Raw genomic sequence first — 20,264 nt, 5'->3', positions numbered from 1 at the left:
CACAAATTATTAAGTAGGATAAAAACGAAAGTGTTTAAAATTTCCTGAAGAAGGATGAACATTACCTTTAACAATACTGTCTCTGAGTCGCTGCTGGAGTCCATTATATTTATCTCTTAGTGGAACTCTTATATCCTCAGGATTAGGAAATGCTTTTACAAAAATCTCTGCCACCTACATAAAAAAAGCATATTTTCCAGTACCTAACATAGAAGTAAGGTGTCTTTTCACACAGAACTTACACCACTAGAAAATCTAACTAGTAACTTTTCCAAGGAGAAGAAATATTTGTGATAATCTCTATTGGTTTTAGTCTAGTTTAAAAGTATTTTACCTTTTTTACTGGTGGCAATTCTCCAAGCAGACTCAAAATTACATCCTGAACTAATTCTTCAACATTCATGAATCTGCAGAAAGGAAGCATTCGACAAGCCCACTCCACTGCATTCAGACAATGCTCAACTCTGGAGGCATCATATTCATTCTTAATTAAATCCAAAAAAAATCACCAGAAACATTAATTGGTATGAACAATATATTGCAGCAAAATTATTCATACATTGTAAATAACAATACTTCTTTCCTAGCCCATCTAAAATGAAAATCTCTAACTTATCTGCCAAACAGTGTAGTAGTGCATGAGGCCAGCAGACATACCAAGGCTGTAATGGATGAAAATGTACATTTAAAAGAAAAAAAGAAGAGAGGAAAAAAAAGAGCTTTTTTTAAACCAGCTTAGGAAATAATTCCATTAACACTCTGCTGAAGAGTCTATTTGTAGTCAGAGCAAAACTTGAGGATTTGGCTAAACTGTGAAGTCAATAATTCTGCTTTGACTTCAGGTGATCTTGCTCTTGTGAGCAAGAAAATTAAGCCTTGCAGGAGGCTTTTAAGATGGATCAGTTTATTTTGAACAGTATTTTCCATCTCATTTGTCACTGTCACACAAGTGCAGAAAAATCAGAATGTTCTACCACTTGAAACAGAGCCATCCCCTTTATCTGAAACTTGTGTTTTCTGGTGAAGAAAAATTTTTGACTTGCTACAGAATACATGACAAATATGCTAATAGTTTCTTTCTTTTTACTCCTTGACCTCTGACATCAATTGAAGAGGGTATAAGTAAAGAAAACATAAATAAGTTTTAATATCTTTCATTATTTTTTGTGAAAACCATGTATATTTAACACACCACAAACCCCATTTTTGGTGCATTAAATACGCATTAATCAGGAAATACCCAACATACCTTGATCTAATGGGGAAAAAAAACAAACCAGAAAGTATAATCTTAGGTCAAAAAGTGCAGAAGCTATGGCTCTTCTGGCTGCTATTGCTCTTCTGAGTTAAATACCAAGAAAAAGCCTAACAGAAATACTGTCAGGAAGAATGGAGTTCATATGCACAGCACTACTCTGTAGCACCAAATACATTATTCACATTGCAAGCACTGTGCTCATTTTGCTCTGGTAAACAACTAAAAGTTTTCACAGAAATACACAGCAGACCTTTAGAATTTTTCTCATAGCTTCATGCAACTAAAATGTATCTCTCCTATATTAGTAGCATAATTACCTTGATATTGTTAATATTTTCCCTTGCAGTTTGGTACCGCCTACAGTTCTCAGACAATTTTTCACGGACATGAAACATCCAACACAATGCACAGAACTCTCTGAACCAACCTTCAATAAAAACATGCAATATGGTGAGATTCTATTCAAGTAAATTAAATAGAACAGCTTGAGATTTTTAGCTAGGAGAAAGGAATTAACATTATCAGTAGTTTTAACCAAAACATTACTCATGCTTGATTTTTCAGTATTGCTCCGGAGCTGGAGCTTTTTAGTCCTATTAGTGCTCATGTTCTTTCACATCTCTCAGGTTTGTAACATGCCCTGCCCTCACAATCCAGAACAGCACATTTTGGAATAAGAGTTTGGATAACTAACACAAAAACTGGAAAAGAAATGTGTTCCTGACACATTGCAATATACTATTTCAAGCTGAAAAGAGCTTGTTCGCACCTGCGGATTTTCACTGGTGTTTTTTTTCCCCAGCTCTAAATTATCTTATGTTATTGCATACAGACCTAAAATTTTACAGGTAGTATCATCAAACTGATGGTCTTCAGAAGATGTAGATCCACAGAGAACAGTGCGGAAATTGCAGTAACGAAGCAAAGACTCTGGGAATGGACTCAGCAAAGGAAGAGAACCTTTCATTCGAATCTACAAAAATAATTAAATAAACAACCAATACAGAAATAAAAATCAGTTAACATTTTATATGTCTCACTACTAAATGCACAGCTTCTCAGTTATTAGCAGAAAACTGCCAAGATCAGTAAAATTCCCTTAAGGTTGCTTTCCATTTTCTTCAAGTCTCTACTCAGAAAATTCACTTAAAGGAGTATGTTTACTATGAGCTATGGCACAAAAAATGCTTTCATTTGAATGGCACTCGTGGTTGCCATGAAATAAAGGAGTAGCAAAGTATAAGAAGAACTAAGATCATGAGCAGGAAACCAGATTATTTCAACACAGTCCAGGCTGCTGTCACTAAGGCAGACTAACTTTCCCTCCAGTTTCAGTTGGTAGGTCTGACCAGCTCCCCATGCCAGCATTAAGCATGGGACCATGCAAACAGAATACTTGTCAGTCAGAGCAGTTCCTGATCTCAGTCTTTGCATTAATGCTGGTGCAGGGGGCTTGCAGGAAGGGAGACAGCCACACACACGCCTTTCTATAGCAACTCAACCGTCTTTAAGAAGCTGTGTAACAATGACCGAAGAAAAGCCTGATTTTACACAAAAGCTTTTAATCAATTTATTCTGAACTTGTTTCTGTGCAAACAAATTGCACAAAAGTAAAATGAGATCTTACAAGTTCTGTGCACTAAGATGGCCCCTTTACCTGAAGTGAGCATTACGTGCTCTGTTACATATTCAGCCCTATGAGACCTGGAACATATTTCCAGCTATAAGCTATAACTCCCAATTAAAGCCTGCCTTTTTCTTTCAAATGGAGAATATGTGAATTGGTATGTTACCAAGTAGGTATAGAAAAACACCTAAAAGGAAACACTTTATGAATTAGATACCCTATATCTTTAAGTTCTGGTTTCCTAAAAAATTAACACGGAGTGTAAAACTAGAAGATGACATTTATGAAACATGACATCAAAGCCCAGGAGAGACTGAATGCTTCTGCAACCGCAAACACATCAGTAATATTTACAACTGATAATCAAGTGAAAATACAAAGTTAAATGTTTACTTTCTGCATAACTTTTCTTGCCCGCTTCAGTTGTGTAATATACCACTGTGCTGCAGAGCAAGAACAATGAGCAGCCCGGAAGAGCAAGATAATTCGCTGAAGAACTCCTGACACTTTCTGACGGTCTTCTTTCTCCATTTTTAAAAGAATGTCATTGCTGTCTTCCTGAAAATGCAAAAACAAACAAACCCAAATATTAGAAAGGACATATAGTTAAATGTTGTTTCTGGCCCTAATCCCTTCTTCTTTACAGCATAGATCCTTTAAGGAAACAACACAGAGGGCCTGCGTACTTTCTTATCATTGCTGTGCTACTTAAGTAAATGAGTGGACATAGAAGAAAATAGAAAAATGAGATGAAAAGAAGCAGAATAAAGATCGTGATTACTTCATAAATACATTCAAGCAAACACACTTTGTTTCTTTGTTCAAAGAAACACACTTACTTCACTGAGAGAAGCTGGCTGAGGACAGTACAATGGTGGTGCTGGAAGATAGAGCCCAACTGGAACCAAACCACAAAACTTTCTGCAAAGATCCTTGGCAGAATCCATCAAAAGCTGGAATGTCTCTGAGAGAATATCAACATCTGCCATAACAGCTGCCTTCAATAGCCCCTGTATTGAACTGTAAAGAACGTCTGCATCTTCCTCTTCAATGGGATCTGTATATTAAGCATAGAAACTTATAAATTAATTTACTTAATACATGGACTTCCATTCTGACATTATGAGGCTATGCTGTCTGAATTTGCATTAACATATTACAATGACAGACCTCATCTACTTGCTTTAAGATAAGATCTCATACATTTAAAGACAGTATATTTAAAAAAAAAAAGAAAAACAGAGGCTATTGCCTTTTTAGGTAGAGAATTGAACTTTTTAGTTAGGCAATTGCTTGGCATGACATTCTGGCAAATCATTCTTACCAAGAAAGCATAAATTAGGCACAGTATCAATAATGACTAAAGCAACTCTTACATCAGTAAGTACATGCCCTGCTGACAAGAACTTGAAATGTTTTCAGACAGAGAGTGAAAAACAGAAATTGTGCCAGTAAACTTTCTGTAAAATATAAATAAGGACAGGTTGATCTAGCTAAGTTAGGTTACATGATAAAAAGGCCATATACACACAGAGGAGCACAGAGACTGATTAGTACCTAGACCCATCTAGTCAGAGTAGAAAAGTCAACTTATGAAAGGCTTATATGCACAAGACGCACAACTGCAAATTATGCCCTCAGAGAAATGACACCTGTCCAGATTATTCCCAGGAGATCCATCAGCTGCAGAGATCAGTTAGGAAATCCAACAAGATGAGCCATCAGAGTTCCTCCCTTCAGTACCCTTTGGCTTGAGAGAGTTTACTGTTAAGAAGGATAGTATGTACTAGAGGATGGAGAGGAAGAGATTTTTGGGATTGCACAAGGATCATCATGGGATTATTAGGAGAGAAATCAAAGGTATGACATGGAGTTGTGGCAGCCTCACCTCCACTGGGCCCTGTCTCTTTTCCTTGTGAGTGAGTGACCCTCTGTGCAGTGTGCCTGTGTATAGCATGGTCAGTGCCAACAAGTGAAGGGGACCAAGGGTCAGAAAGCGTGTCTGGGATGCCAGCAGCTGCAGAGACTGGCGTTAGGTAAAATCAAGTGCCAACAACTAAGATGGGACCACAGATCAGAGTGCCTGTGTATCCCATAGAGACAGCTGGAGCAAGCAAGGCTGTGTAAGTGAACACAAGCCAGCAAACATAAAGTCAGACTAACTAATGAGTAAGTGAAGTGTCCTGGGACCAGGGGGGTAAGAGCAAGATCACAGGAGCTTGCAGTACCTGCATGCACCAGTGAAGACCTGGCCAGTGGCCAGAGAGACAACTTAGAGAACTGCTTGTGTGTCTTCATGTCTCCAAGGGCAAGACCAAGGGAGTCATGACCACATGCCAGAAATAGAGTGCATACATAGGCAGGTGTTTGTCTCTAAAGTTGGACACCTGTAGGCTGAGGAGCCCAGGTCATCTTTCTGCTGGCATGTATACTCAAGGCCAGCTACAGTCACGGTGCATGAACAGCGAGTCTGTACCAGACAACAGAGAGGGCTAGAGCTTTGGGGGCTCACATACACAGACATGAGCAACCTGTGACACTCAGCTACTGGGTCCACTGGCCAGCTACTCAGCTACTGGGTCTACTGGTCTTGCTACTGGCCCAGCTACTGAGGGAGACACACTGTACAAACAAGTATCTATAAGCAGAACTTCACCCTGACCAGCAGGAGAAGGAATGGGATAGGACTGCTGGTGCTGCCTGTGTAAGTGCTGAGCAGGTCTGTAGGTGTTGATGTGTGGCCAATTGTATACAGGAGCTCTGGGTGTGTGCCTACTGGGAATACATTCTCTGCCTTGCTAGCTGCTGGACCTGGGGAGCCATTTTAACAAAAAGGAAAAGCCAAAAACAAATGCCTTCCTGTAGCACATTTCAAGTATGATGATACTACCAATACTGTTAATAAATTAATTTTCTGTTTGTTTGCTTGTTTGAATGAAGCTTCAGTTTTCTTCCAAACAAGTTAATATCAAATATACTCAAATAAGGGTTTGGACAATACAAATGAAGAAGACAAGACTGATAATATGCTCCATTTCTGGAATGATCAAAGCCAAAACACACACCCTCATGAAAATAAAGTGTATGAATACATTATAACAGTCATACACACATTGGAGAAGACAAAGCACTTGCTTCTTTCTAAGAGTATAACACTGAATATGTAGTCAACATGAAAAATAACCACAGTTATTTTCAATTTTAAGTACCTGTAAACTTCTTGTATTTCATATGTCCTGATGTTTCAGAAGTTACTGGCTGTCCTAACAAAGACTGTAACTTTTCCTGAAAAGTTTGTCTTGGCAATAGGCTTAATGGTAGGTGACACTCTGGTTTTTTCAGTCTGAAAGTATAACAAGAAATTGCTCATGAATAACAAAGTAATAACCATACATAATACAATGAAGATCTGTTAAATTAATATCTATGCCAAAATAACTAATCGTAACACCTTAAGACCTACACCTACTAGGAGGCTGGGAATGAATTTCTGAGGCAATATATATATGGCTTGTCACAATAAACTTCATGCAAATAACTATATAGCAAAATATAGAATACTAATACCAAGAGTAAATCTACCTTGAGAGCTCCTCAGAGTTCTGACAATACAGCTGGTAGGCCAGACCAATTGAAACAGACAGTTTCCAGTCTCCAAGTGTATGTGATAACCACACAGCCTCTGGAATGAGTCCACCAATAAAGAACAAATCAAGAGCATACTCAGCTGTCCACACCGATGAAAGGTTCTGCTCCCTGACAGCTCTGGTAACCAAATCGTGTTGCAGTGGAATGACACGAGGCGGTAAGTCTGTGACGTGAAAAACACATTTTAAACTTTACTTATATCGGCATGGTATCAGATGAATAATCTAGAATTCATTTGTTTGCACTGCTTGTGTATTAGTTTCAGTGTACAATTTCTTTCGTTATTAATCTGCTTTCATTAGAGGCACACTATGGAAGCTTATCTGCAGCAGGCAGGTGCAGCTCACGCTATGGTATAATAGTGTGCTCAAAATAGCCTAATTTTCTGCTTAATAATGTGGGATGTGCAAGCAAATGCAAAATGTGTGGGATTTTTTTCACTTTAAAGACCTAATCACACTGATGGACAATTCACAAATATTCTCCATGTCTGCAGGATATGCCAGAAGGTATATCTGAGATAAATTGAAATCCCTAGAGTTTTCTTAGTGTAGCCACATTGCTCATACTCACTAGTTCAGAAGACAGAACGTTAAAATGCATTTTTGAGAAATAATAGTACATAACATTCTGTGATTCTGTGATTTTAGGAGAGTATATAGAGACAAACTTCAGGCATATTTAGTATCTCATTCTATGTTTAGATTTGTTTTTCAAGGTTTTGCTTCCTGGTTCTCCTGGAGTGGTGCTGAGCAACACAAATTCTAAGGAGTTATTTGCTTTTCTCACAGTTTCTGTTTTGCACAGACAATGGCATTTCTTAGGAGATATTCACACTAATCCAGTTTGTGCAATACAATTTTAGCAAGATTGTCTCACTTTGTGCATTGATCTTTGCCTAATCAAGTATTAAAATCAAGCTTTTATTTTGTAGGTTGTATCTGGAAAGCTGTCCAAATAAAGCATCCAAAAGACCACGACGAAAGACGTAGGTATCAGTGCATGCTGTAGTTCAGAAACACTATGAATACTCTATGTGTTCTACAATATTAATTCAATGTTAATATTGTAGAAAAATATCTGGCATTATAATATCGAATTATTGGCAGAGTACTTTAAATACTTCCAAACAAATCTTTATTCCCACAGACATTTGAAAAATCAGCTCTGAAAATAAAATTTTCCCAACAGAGGAAGTCTTTAAATGCAATATCTGAAATCATTCACTGTGAAAAACAGTAATTCTCAGAAAGAAGCTGAAAAGCTTCTTAAACTAACTTAGACTTAAATTAACAAGTACTACTTGGGTTCAACAACAAAGCAACCTGACTTTCCCACTTGCTTTGACAATATGGTGTCTGAAGCATTTTGGTTTCCAAGAGCTTGACTGTCAAATAAGCAAAAAATGCCTTCCTTTGGCTTTTCAGTTTGGGTCACACCAGATCACAAATACAATTTGACTATTTGTTAAGCACTGATGATATCTCACTTTTGGGAGGATGAAAGTCAGTCAGAGCCAGATCTTTAGGAAAAATTGTGACAAATGATGATGAAAAGGCTGAGGTACTTAATGTCTTCCCTTTCTCAGCCTTTAATATTAAGACCACCTGTCTGGGTAACAAGGCCCTGAGCTGGAAGATGGGGATGGGGAACAGGATGAAGACCCCAATCCAAGGGAAAATGGTCATCAACCTGATACACCAGTTAGACACACACAGGTCTTTCAGGCTGGATGGCAACCACCGAAGGGCTACTGATGGAGCTGGATGAAGTACTCACTGAGCCAGCTTCCATCATTTACCAACAGTCCTGGCTCACCAGGGAGGTTCCAGCTTACTGCAGGCTGGCAAAAGAGACACCCGTCTACAGGAAAGGCTGGAAGAAGGTTCTGGAGAACTTTCTGGAGAACAGACCTGTCAGCCTGACTGTGGTGCAGGGGAAAGTCATGGATCATCTTGATAGCCATCATGAAATGTGTACAGGACAACCAGGATCAGACCCAGCCAGCAGGGAATTATGAAAGGCAAGTCCTGCTTGACCAACCTGATCTTCTATGACAGGGTGCAGAAAGGCTCTGCAGAGGGTTCTGGATTGATGGGCTGAGGACAATTGTATGGTCTGCATTAAGACCAACTGTCAGGCCCTGCCCTTGGGTCACAGCAACCCCTGCAAGGGGTGCATTACAGGCTGGAGGAAGTGTGTCTGAAAAGCTGCAGAGTGGAAAAGGATGTGGGGACACTGCTCGACAGCAGCTGAATATGAGCCAGTGTGTGCCCAGGAGGCCAAGGGCATCCTGACTTGTGTCAGGAAGAGTATGGCCAGCAGGACCAGGGCAGTGATCACCCCCCTGTACTGGTGATGACACACCTTGAATCCTGGGGTCAGTTTTGAGCCCCTCACTCTAAGAAAGACATTGAGGTGCTGCAGCGTGTCCAGAGAAGGGCAACAAGTCTGGTGAAGGGTCTGAAGCACAATTCCTGTGAGGAGCAGCTGAGGGGGCTTAGTCTGGACAAAAGGAGGCTCAGAGGAGACCTTATTGCTCTCTACAGCTGCCTGAAAGGAGGAAATGGCTTCAAGTTATGCCAGGGGAGGTTTAGATTGGATATTAGGAAAACCTGTTTCTTTACAAGGGTTGTCAAGCATTGGACCAGGCTGCCCATAAGGTGGGTTGAGCCTCCACTCTTGTAGGTATTTAAAGGATGTGTAGCTGTGGTGTTCAGGGACATAGTTTAGTGACGGGCTTGGCAATGCTAATAGTTGGACACAATGAACTTAAAGGTGTTTTCCAACTTAAATGATCTTATCTGTTGGAACAAAAATTGTATCAGTTACACCTCTTTTGCAACATCCTTATGGTTTTTTTCTGTCTCCTACTCCACTGAAAAGCTGACTTGATCATCAAGTAAAAGAACAGACATCATTGATACACATGGAAAAAATTATAAGATCAAAGCAACTAAAACTGCTTGTAAAGAAAATACCTGATTTGATGTGAAGTGGATGAAGGATGTCAACATTGTGTGGGGGGAAGATATAGAGCAGCTGTTTTGTGAAATAAGCAGCCATGAACCGTGCCATGGATTGAATCACAGCCATGGCAGTGTCAGTATGAATGCTGGTTACCATCCACAGTTCATGATGAAAATACTTGGTAGCTAAAAAAAAAAAAATCAAATAATAACACTTTGAGAAAGATTATTTTAAATTTGAATGCTAAAATTATTTAACCATAGCCTACAAAACATTTCTTTAAAAGAAGCAAACTTATGTAATTCCTTGACAAGTGTTCAGAACTTACAGAGCTTACTCTTTTACACTAATTACCCATTATACTAATATTAGAAGAGGTTTTACACTAGGTTTTAATGACTGGAGATGGACCTCTAGGATCTAAATTTAGACTAGCACTGAGTCAAAAAACAGTTATTTAAACTTGGAAAATCAGATTTCACTTAGATTTAGACTTTGTAGAAAAAGAATTCACAAGTATCTGCAAAAACATCCCACTGTCAAATTAGGACTGGTGACCAAACTAAACTCTGCTATTTTTTCATGTTGTATCATAAAAAAGTTAAATTAATATAAAATCAAATCACATAATATTCCCCTTATTTTTCTTATCCAAAGATAAATAAATCCTTGAGAGGATTTGAGTCTAAAAATATTTAGCAGGTCACTAGCAGACAATGAGAGTTGTCTAAACATATAACAAGTGTAGCTGAAATATTATCTGAGGATCAGAAAACAGTCTTTAAAGTCACTGAAAACAGTGTTAAAAGCATCAAAAGCTCTCAAATGTGCATGTGAGGGAATAGAAATTAGACACTAGCTTATTCAAACAGCATCAACATGCCTTTCACACTTTTAGGCTATATAAACATACCAGAAAATTTTTCCATCTGACTTGTTGAGAGCTGTGATCGCCTTAGAATCTCTCTTACCAGATGATCACAGAGTCCCTGAGCTTCACGCATGTTATACTGATACAGGTGGCAAAATAATATTGCAAGATAGTATCTACGCTGAAGAAAACATGCTCTTTTTCCTCCTGCATTAAAAGATTTTAAAAAGTCAGAAGGCCAGTTGGAAATGAAACAATAAACACAAAAACAGATGCAGCTAGTGAAATTACTAGATCTTTCCTCTCCAGAAACACATCTACATAAAGATGCACTTTGAGGAGTAGAAATCAGGAGCAGCTATTTTGGATGTGATCCTTCACAACCTCTAATTCCCTAGTAAGTTAATGCTCATCCACAACATTTTTACTTCTAGAGATAAGGCAGTTTTCAAAGCAATACTATGCATAACTGTTAAGATACAGATGAAGAAAGGAGAGCTTAAGGAAGCCTACCCTTCAAAGAAAGAATGCTTAAACCACAGTGGAGTGCTTACACATCCACCAAGCTTCCAATATTCTGAATCTTTTTCCTCATTCTAACAACCAGCAAAAAATTTTCACACGATGCCTGGAAAGAGACTCTGGTATATCTGTTACAAATCAACTCTTACAAAACCTCCTGACACAAGTTTTATTTTGTTACTTTCTGAACACTAATTCTTTTCATTTTACAGCTACTAAAGGAACTGATTCTTGTTCATCTGTTTTTCACTGTCTCTTTCATGTTCACAAATACATCTACAGCTTTTCTGTACCAAGTACTTCATAATCACAAGAAAGGTCTGATATTAAAATAGAATGCACACAATTTTCTCAGAGAGCAAACAGACTTAAGTTGACTGGTCTCTACATTCATCCCATCTTAATTTCAAAGTTGCACCCTTTATGCATCTCATCCCCTCTTTTTGAAGGGCAGAATCACAAATGTAAAGTGATTATACAGCTTACCCCCCCACCCCCAAAGATTTTATCCCTTACCTTTTGTCTTGAGTTCACAAAGAGATCTTTTCCAAATGTCCACAGATTCTCTGTATGAGCCTAAAAGGAACTGCTCCTCACCTATAAAAGTCACATGTTAACAAATTAAATGCTCTACATAGTCACTTTTACATGTACAAACACATGTTCTTATTTCAGTATCAGAGATTTACTGAAAGCAGAATAAAATATGTGAGTCTCCAGTAAACTTCTATTCCCACAATTAAGTCTGAGTTTTGTGCATCTGAGAGAAAATGACTTTGAATATCCCTCACCAGGACACTTAAGTATTTTAGCTCTCCTCCAGAAGAAGCTAATGTATTGTATGGAGTGCTATAGGAAGAGAAACTAGAAATGTCATTTCAGGGAGAGAGATCAAAAATATGGCAAAGAAACAGAACTGTAGAGGGAGATATAAATGGGAAGCTGGGCTTACCAGTGTAGAAGTCAAGAGGGAGGCAGAACATAGGACAGTAAAGTGTAAGGAATTAGGCTACAACTATATACTGTTCAGAAAATAAATACGCTAGATTAAGTCAATTACCTTAGACTACACTAATTTAGAGCCCTAGTTAAGGCTGACTAAATTTGTAAATACAACATGATCATGCCCACAATGATCACATGGAGTGAACATGATTTCTACACAGAAATCCAGTAAGACACACATTGTGATACACTTTTACTTCAGAAGAAACAACACAGAACAAAGGAGACCAGAATCAAAATCTTCCATTCAGATTCTTTAGGACATGGCTTAAAGCAAACTGAAGTCAATTCAGTGTTTTTATTTAGCTCCATAAGCTCTAAAGTTTATAATACAATCTGCAGGCATAACAGGACATAAAGCATTTAAGACAGAATTCTGGTAAAAATTTTAAGGGAAGTCCCAGTGTTCACTTTTTAAAAATCAGGTAGTCAGTTACTGATTGTTATTCAGTTGGACCTAATTTTCCTAGTTTTCAATTAACCTTTGTACTAACCAGATAAAGAATTAATCTTCAAATGTTGTTCTAATGTCACCCCTGAAGACTGGATGGTTGCTTGTATATGACTTAAAAGCAATGACACAACAGAAGCTTCTTCTGCATTCTTGTTCACTTTTCTTTTCAGCTGCACCTGATACCAAACCACTTTCTTATATAATAGTTGCCACAGTACAGTCAACCTGTAATTCAAAAAGTACAATATTATGAAATTAAGCAAGAATTAACAAAGCTGCTTACATCAATTTCTTACTTTATTTTACGTTATACAACTGAAAATTAAGTTGCATCAACTACTTTCCGGACTTCAGTGAAGGGAAAAAAAGAAACACTTTGCCTAGTTTTAGACTTACAAACACTGATTCTTCTGAGTTTTCTTAAACACAGAAATCTGTGTTAAGTATCTAAACACCCCCAAAATTCATCCCTTTGCTAGGTAAAGAATAGGGAAATGAAATAATCTCAGACAGAGAAACCTCAAAACAGGTATCAGAATCTTTATAAACAGGACTGATTAAAAATACAATTAAAGCATAACACAGAAAAGCAAAGACAAGAAAACAAGACTGCAGAGCATGGTTTTAGGACTGGCAAGTCTTTGTTACCTAGCACAGTTGTATTAGATGTACAAGCTCAGATATGTAGTAAGTATAACAAGACAAGAAAATATACATTGTTAGAGACTTGAAAAAGCTTGTACTAAACTACCATACATTTGTATCTTCAAGTTCATAACCGAACTTGAAGTTCATAACTAATAGAGAGGCAGTCATATGCACATTGCTCAACACCTGGAACACAATTTATCAAAAACATGGGTTATCTTCTCAGAGACAACTGAAACTTGCATATCAGATTTGCGATGAACACAGTACTATATATGGGGATTATTGAAGAAATACGTTTTACTGTAGTAGGATTAAATTAGTGAGTTGTAATGCTTCATTGTTTCTAAATCTCTGGAAAAGAGAAGCCTGCTCACGTGAATAACACACTTTGATTCATTTGAGTTTTGCAGAGTTGAAATACTCCAGTGATATCAGTATACTTTCCCAAAAGTTGGACAGCACACTTCAGTTTAAGTGTCTTTCAAGTTTATGTGTATAGAATAAATAGCTCTGATGGGTTAGTAAGTTTCATAAATGGGTTTTTCTTATTGCTTTGAGACACTACATCCATAATGAATAAAAACCTGCTGACTACATTGATACTGTTGGTATATTGCATATGAACAGACTCTTGCTCCACAGAGTTTTAAACTGGGGAAGAGTGAAATGCACAAGACGCAGTTAAAGCAGCTAAAGTTTTAATACATGGATTATATATTAAATGGTAGCTGCACTAGCAGGCCCAGTGTGAGCTGTCAACCCATCAGTTATCTCCAAACTGATTTGTAGTGATTATTTAGTCACCACAACCAAACTATATTCAACTGTAAGTCTGGGCCTTACTCTGTATGCTTCAGTTGGTTATCAGTCTTCCATGGAATAAAAGGCAGAAAAAAACCCAAAAGGATATTGTAATTATGGTTTAACTCATATAATTTTTGTTCTATCACACAGAACCACTTAGGCCAGAAAACACCATTATGATCATTGTGTGCAACTATTAACATTGCCAAACCCACCTCTAAGCCATGTCCCTAAACACTACAGCTACATATCCTCCTACAGGAATGGAGACTAAACCCACTTCCCCAGGCAGCCTGGTCCAATGCTTGACAACCCTTTCAGATACTGTGGGGCCCAGATCTGGACACAGGACTTGATGTGCTGCCTCACCAGTGACAAGTACAGAGGAACAGTCACTTCCCTGGGCCTGCTGCCATGATTCCATTGGCCTTTTTGGCCACCTGGGCACATGTTCAGCTGCTGTCGACCAGCAACTTTTCTGCTGGGTAGCTTTCCAGCCACTTCTACCCCAGCCTGTGGTGCCATCTGGGATTGTCGTGACCCAAGGGCAGGAGCTGGCACTTGGCCTTGTTGAACCACCACTCCCTGGACCTAGTCATCAGCCAGTTCTTAACCCCACAAAGAAGGCTCCTGTCCAAGCAGCCAGTTTCTCCAGAGACAGTTGTGGGAACCTATGTCAAAGGCTTTACCAAAGTCCAGGTAGACAATATTCACAGCCTTTCCCTCATCCATCAAGTAGGTCACCTATCACAGAAGACCAGGCTGGTCACGCAGGATCTGCCTTTCATAAACCTGTGCTGGCTGGGCCTGATCACCTGGTTTTGCTGCATATTTTTTTCCCCATGCAAAGATTATTCGTACCTTTTTTCTGTTTTTGTGTCATGGTTTACTTGAGGAGCCTCTCTAAGCAGAGATTTCAGTGACCTGAATTGCTGAGTAGTATTGTCATCAAGAGCTAAGAAAAGAGGCATAGTGAGGGAGTCAAGTTCCACAACAATGTTACTATCAGGCGATGCAAAAGAATTCTCATACTGTAGTATACACACTCTACTTAGGGTGTGAGAAACCATTTTCAAAAGACAGAAGCATGCCAAAAGGTTTTTTGAGAACAACTGATCTTGCTCCTGTATAAGCATCAGTTTCAAAGCTCCCAAGGTCAGCTTTGCCACATGCCCAGTCACACTGGCTCTTGAATGCCAGCACAAGACAGTCAAACACTGCTGAAAATATTTCAGGACACAATGCATCCATTGAGTGTTCTTCACAGTCTTGTTTAAAGATGTATCCTGGTTTAGCAAAGTACATTTCACATACTGAACAATGCTCAAAAAATGGGTAATGCAGTTCACTGTGTAATTCAGTAACGCATCTTTCTCTTCCATATTTTTTGAAATCCCTATCTGCCATGCAGAAAGGAGGTTTTTCTGAACAGAATATATTTCCAACGATGATTCATCTTTCTCTTCCAAATCATCTTCTGCATGGATGGTATCAAACATTGATGCAAATTCTAAGCAGCCTTGGTCAGCTTGACCAACAAATGAATGGATTCTTTGGTTATAGAAGCTGGAAGGGCTATTACAAAACTGTTTTTCATTCTCTGATTCTTCTTCATGGTCCTAAATCAGATGAGCAAAAATTCAACAGCTTAATTCAAGTATATTGAGAGAGAAAGAACATAGACTGCAAGGAATCACCATTTAGACAGTCTCACAAATGAAATTTTTATGCTTAATTACCTTGCTTAAATGCTAGTACATTTAATAATGCAGTTTCACCTCAATCTCAAATTAAATGTTATTCTTTGCAAAACTGTTGGGCAGACAGAAATTAAATTACCTAACAACAAAATTACACTGCCAGTACAACAGTAGATTTTACACCAGAAAGTGAAACCCTGTCCCTCATTAAGCCTTGAGTACAAGACAGAGATTTTGCCAGATATCTGTAAGATATAAAAGCCATTCAACAAAAGCTCAAAAGCTCAAAAGCTTCAAAGAACAAACCAAAACCCAAAACCATAAAACGATGTTGAGAAAGTCTGCACAATAACTATGACCACAGGGCCATTCTTCCAAAAGACCCATAAAAATTTTGGAATTGACTAAAGAATCCTCTAAAACTGAGGATAAAAACAGGTATCTAATACACTAAGCATAGCAGTGTTATGAAAATACTCTACAGCCCCAGTATATTTAACAGCTAATGTTACATTTTATTTTAAAGTGAAACTAAAGTATTAGGCCTCTAAGGTCTTACAGCACCTTTCATTACATACAGGTGTTAAAGGGGTTACAAGAGAGCAGCAGAGAGATTTTTCACAGGGACATGTAGTGATAGGACAAGGGGTAATGGTTTTAAAATGAGAGAGGGTAGGCTTAGATATATGGCAGAAATTTTTTGCTGTTGAAGTGCTGAGAATCTGGAATGGGCTGCCCAGAGAACCTGTGGCTGTCCTACACCTGAAGTGTTCAAGGCCAGGCTGGATGTGGGTCTGAGCAGCCTGGTCTAGTGGAAGGTGTTTCTGTCCCTGGCACAGGGTTGGAACTGGATGATCCTTAAGGTCCTTCCAACCCAAACCATTCTATGTATTGAAACACAATAAATTGATATATATGTAGATTGGCACATATTCTTCAAAAAGTGAATACATGAAGGGAGATATAATATGATTGAAAATAAAAATCAAGTATCAGTTTAAGAAAATAAGCATATTCCTCACACCTATAAAGGAAATTTAACCAATTATGAATTATTTTAAATACACCTAATAAAAGCAAATAAACCTACATTATTTAAAGAAAGCCAACTGACTGTTTCTTCCATTTAGAATACCTTAAACTTATACAATTTCACAATTGTAAGTGCAAAAACACTATAACATACCAGTAAATCCATGGTTTTCTCATTCATTTCTGTTGTGTCCTCCTCCAGGAATCTCGGAATGGTGGAAAAGATAGAACTTTGACTTTGAACTTCTTTTAAAAGACTAGCTTTTAAAGACAACAGTGATCGTAAATACTGAGATCTCCCTTTAGACTAAAAGAAATAACAGAAAACATACTATCAGTTTCTAGCAAGACACACACTTTCTAAACAAGTCAAGGAAATGGGTTACTGATGTAAAATGCTTCAGTTCAAAAGGTCCAGACAGGTGGGGAAAACAGGTCAGCAAGCATCTGTTGCACCGAAACAAACTATCATTTGACCATGCTTCAAAGAAGCAGAATTCTTTCACACAACTTTAGTTTGCTTCATACTGAAAGAATCTGCTTTCTTGATGCCCGAAAAGGCCCTAGAAAGTTGCATGTATGTAGCATTTTCTTGTATTTTCACTAGCAACATATCTCTTTATGTCCTCAAAGCCTTGCTCAGTACTCTAGCTTATGCAGGAACACCATGATAAGCTAGAATAAAGAAAGCTCCCATCTCCAAAAATCCAGAATAAAAACTATTGGAAGAGAAGTTGCATTCTGACAGCAAATGCAAAATTTCAGAGCAAAATATCAATTATATCTTTTTGGTTGGCAACAGTTGCAGGACCTCTTCCTTTGATAGTTTCCCTTCTCCCAGTCTTAGTTCAATTTAGAAGTGATGGAAAATTAAACAAAAATGCTTTGACTAAGCTTTAATTGCCACCCTTGATGGAAGATCTAGTAGACAAATGTATGCAGCACCATTGGGACTAAGATACAAAGGATTTACAGAATTCTTTCTGCATCATCCTGAAAGAGTGAGCTGGTCAGAGCAGCATAATGGCCTGTCAACACTCTGAAGCAACTCTACAGATGTAGAAATCCCTTTTTCTTTAACAGTTCCAGAAAAAATAATACAGTGACAGCTCAGACTGTCCCACTCACTATATTTCACTGAAATATCACCCAGACATCAAAGGAATAAAATTTCAGGAAAACTCTATTCATTGTTTTGCAGCTGTACACTTATTAATACACATGATATTTTTTACTTAAAGCGTACAAAATATTTCATAACCCAACCTTGAAGTTCAGCAAATTGCGACGGATATTTTCAAGCTTTTGGGTTGAATCAAGCAAAAGGGATCTTATAAATCCTGATGGTGAAAAGCTTTTAGGAAATCTAAGCAGTGTTATCATGTATCCATCAGAGATGATGAGGTAGGGTAGTCTTGGATGTGAAGCAACAGAGAATCTCTGTCTCATGAGGTCACGTTCAGAATCTGAAGAACGAAGAGACTGGCTGGAGTCTCGACAACAAGAGAGGTGCTGTCTAAAATAGAGATACATCAAAAATTAAGAAGCAACTACCCTATGTAGTAATGATGAACAGAATAACTTCAGAGCACTTAATACCATGCACTCTACCATCCAAACAAATCCTCTCAGAATCCTATAAAAGTGTCTAAACGTTTGCAGGATAAGCACTCTGGATAACACTACTTACGTTTGCAACATGCCCATATTTTGCTACAGTAGCAACTTCTTTTAATTTAAATAAAAACAGCTTTCAGTATCCATTCATTATTTCATTAGTAATAATTGTATATTTTCATAATTTGACTTTAGATTTCTATATCACACTTTCTAATCTAGCTCTTACTTGGTATGATAAATGCTTGAAGATGAAATTTGAAGGGTTAGGCTAAGAAAGTCCTATACGAAAGACAAAAAACCCCTGAAAATCTCAATCTTACGATTTCAGTACCAGTTCAGATATTCAATACAAAAACTATATAAACACACAAGTCTTCTCTTTCAAAGAGATCTTTCTTACACAGAAATCCCTCCTTACTGAGTTCCAGAAAGCTTTGTAATACATGTATTCTAGTATTAGCCACATAATACGTTGTGTTTATTTGAAAAAAACATAGCTACATACATTCAATATATCATCGTATTTCATCTATTTTAATACATTTTAGTATTTGAATTTTCAACTAGATAGTATAAGAAGGTAGCATAACGCTTTGAATGTCTTCATGAGGTGTTACATTTGCATACTATCTGGTTTAAGTAATGCAAAATTAATAAGATTAAAAAAAAAAGTTTAGATTCTATTTTGTTTTCTCTATTTAGACTGTGTTACTTTCAGTTTACGCTGAAGTGTGTCATCAACGATCATTCTAGTCTCTTATGCACCCAGCAGCATTATCTCAGAATTCAGATCTGGAGAATCCCAAACCAACATTTTAAAAACTAACTGTTTTTTCTGTCCATGCAAATATGTTATTTGCATGCATATTTATATATACAATGTATGTGTGTGTGTGCGTGTATATATATATATATATATATTACAATATACATAATACAATACCTTACATTAAGTTCTACAGGTAAAAGAAACAAAATAAACACTGAGCAAATCAATAACACTGGACTAAAATCAACTTGCACTTTTAGTACTTCTCTAAGTTTAATTTCTTCTTATATCATAAAAACATGCTAATTTGAATTACTAATAAATTCAAACACTTTTAGAAAAACAAATCACTTCATGTATACTTACGTTGTCACAGAATCAATTTTCACCAGGACAAACGCGTTATAAGAAATAGAAGAGAACTATGAATGAGAAACAGATACTGCAAAGACACATGAAAAGCAAAAGAGTGAATTTGAAAGATTACATTCATGCAAAATTATAATAAATATGACAGAAAGTAAGTTAAGACCATAAGACAGAAACGTATAAACCTGTTCAAACCCTTTTACCTGTATGTTATTAGTGGATGAAATGGAATAAACTGTGCTGGTCCAAATTCTACAGAGCATCCAGAAGTAATTAATGTCAGCAATTCACCCATACAAGTCAATAAAATCAAAGATCCACGTTTTAACATGCAAGCCAAGAAAAGGCTATCAGGAGTCCAACACATATCGCCAACCCAGTAAGATCTAAATTGGGCAAGTAAAAAAACATTTTTTCTCTGTCAAATTTCTGCATCAGAGAGATGTTAGTTATAAACAAATAAACCATAACACAAAACCAAAAAATTCACAGCAGCAGCACAAACAGCTATAATTACTGACCTGATGAACCTGGATGGAGTCGTGCTATTCTTGCTACTACAACCTTTAAGGCTACCCGAAACAGTTACAAAATTCAACGTGTTTAAAAACAAAACCTGAGTTGCCTAGAAAGAAAAAAAATGTAAAGACATCATAAACATTTGTATCAAATGTCATTATTGTAAAAAAAATCTACTACTAACTTATGCATTATATTTGGTGGACAGATAACATTGTTATACATGAAAGTGACATTGCATTTAAATATTCATTACTATTTGAACATTTATTAAATTCTACACCCTGTTCTACATTTGAAAAATAACCAAGGACTATTATATACTTCATATATAATTCAATATTCTTTTTAAACTAACTTTTTCTAAACCACTTAATATAAGATCACTCCTCTTTAGTCTTGTCGGTAATTAACAACTGGAGCTTTGAAGGATTGCATCATCCCA

General features: G+C 37.3%; 1 protein-coding gene across 1 annotated transcript in view; it reads right to left on the bottom strand.

The window, feature by feature from the left end:
- CPLANE1 (ciliogenesis and planar polarity effector complex subunit 1) overlaps positions 1 to 20,264 on the bottom strand; it is a 58,218-nt gene that overhangs the window by 32,273 nt on the left and 5,681 nt on the right. Inside the window, exons 8-24 of the mRNA XM_085043477.1 lie at positions 19,822 to 19,925; positions 19,504 to 19,686; positions 17,809 to 18,058; positions 16,697 to 16,849; positions 14,672 to 15,429; positions 12,396 to 12,580; positions 11,413 to 11,493; positions 10,417 to 10,581; positions 9,515 to 9,688; positions 6,468 to 6,696; positions 6,095 to 6,228; positions 3,725 to 3,942; positions 3,279 to 3,443; positions 2,093 to 2,231; positions 1,576 to 1,685; positions 335 to 484; positions 66 to 174 (exon numbers count right to left, since the gene is read on the bottom strand). Coding sequence (XP_084899603.1) covers positions 66 to 174; positions 335 to 484; positions 1,576 to 1,685; positions 2,093 to 2,231; positions 3,279 to 3,443; positions 3,725 to 3,942; positions 6,095 to 6,228; positions 6,468 to 6,696; positions 9,515 to 9,688; positions 10,417 to 10,581; positions 11,413 to 11,493; positions 12,396 to 12,580; positions 14,672 to 15,429; positions 16,697 to 16,849; positions 17,809 to 18,058; positions 19,504 to 19,686; positions 19,822 to 19,925 — 3,307 coding nt within the window. The remainder of the gene's footprint in view (positions 1 to 65; positions 175 to 334; positions 485 to 1,575; positions 1,686 to 2,092; positions 2,232 to 3,278; positions 3,444 to 3,724; positions 3,943 to 6,094; positions 6,229 to 6,467; positions 6,697 to 9,514; positions 9,689 to 10,416; positions 10,582 to 11,412; positions 11,494 to 12,395; positions 12,581 to 14,671; positions 15,430 to 16,696; positions 16,850 to 17,808; positions 18,059 to 19,503; positions 19,687 to 19,821; positions 19,926 to 20,264) is intronic.

Source organism: Lichenostomus cassidix, chromosome Z, assembly GCF_008360975.1.
Source record: "Lichenostomus cassidix isolate B80296 chromosome Z, HeHo_3.0, whole genome shotgun sequence".
Lineage (NCBI taxonomy): Eukaryota > Metazoa > Chordata > Aves > Passeriformes > Meliphagidae > Lichenostomus > Lichenostomus cassidix.
The sequence above is the reverse complement of the archived record's forward strand: the minus strand, read 5'-3'. Positions and strand labels throughout refer to the sequence as shown.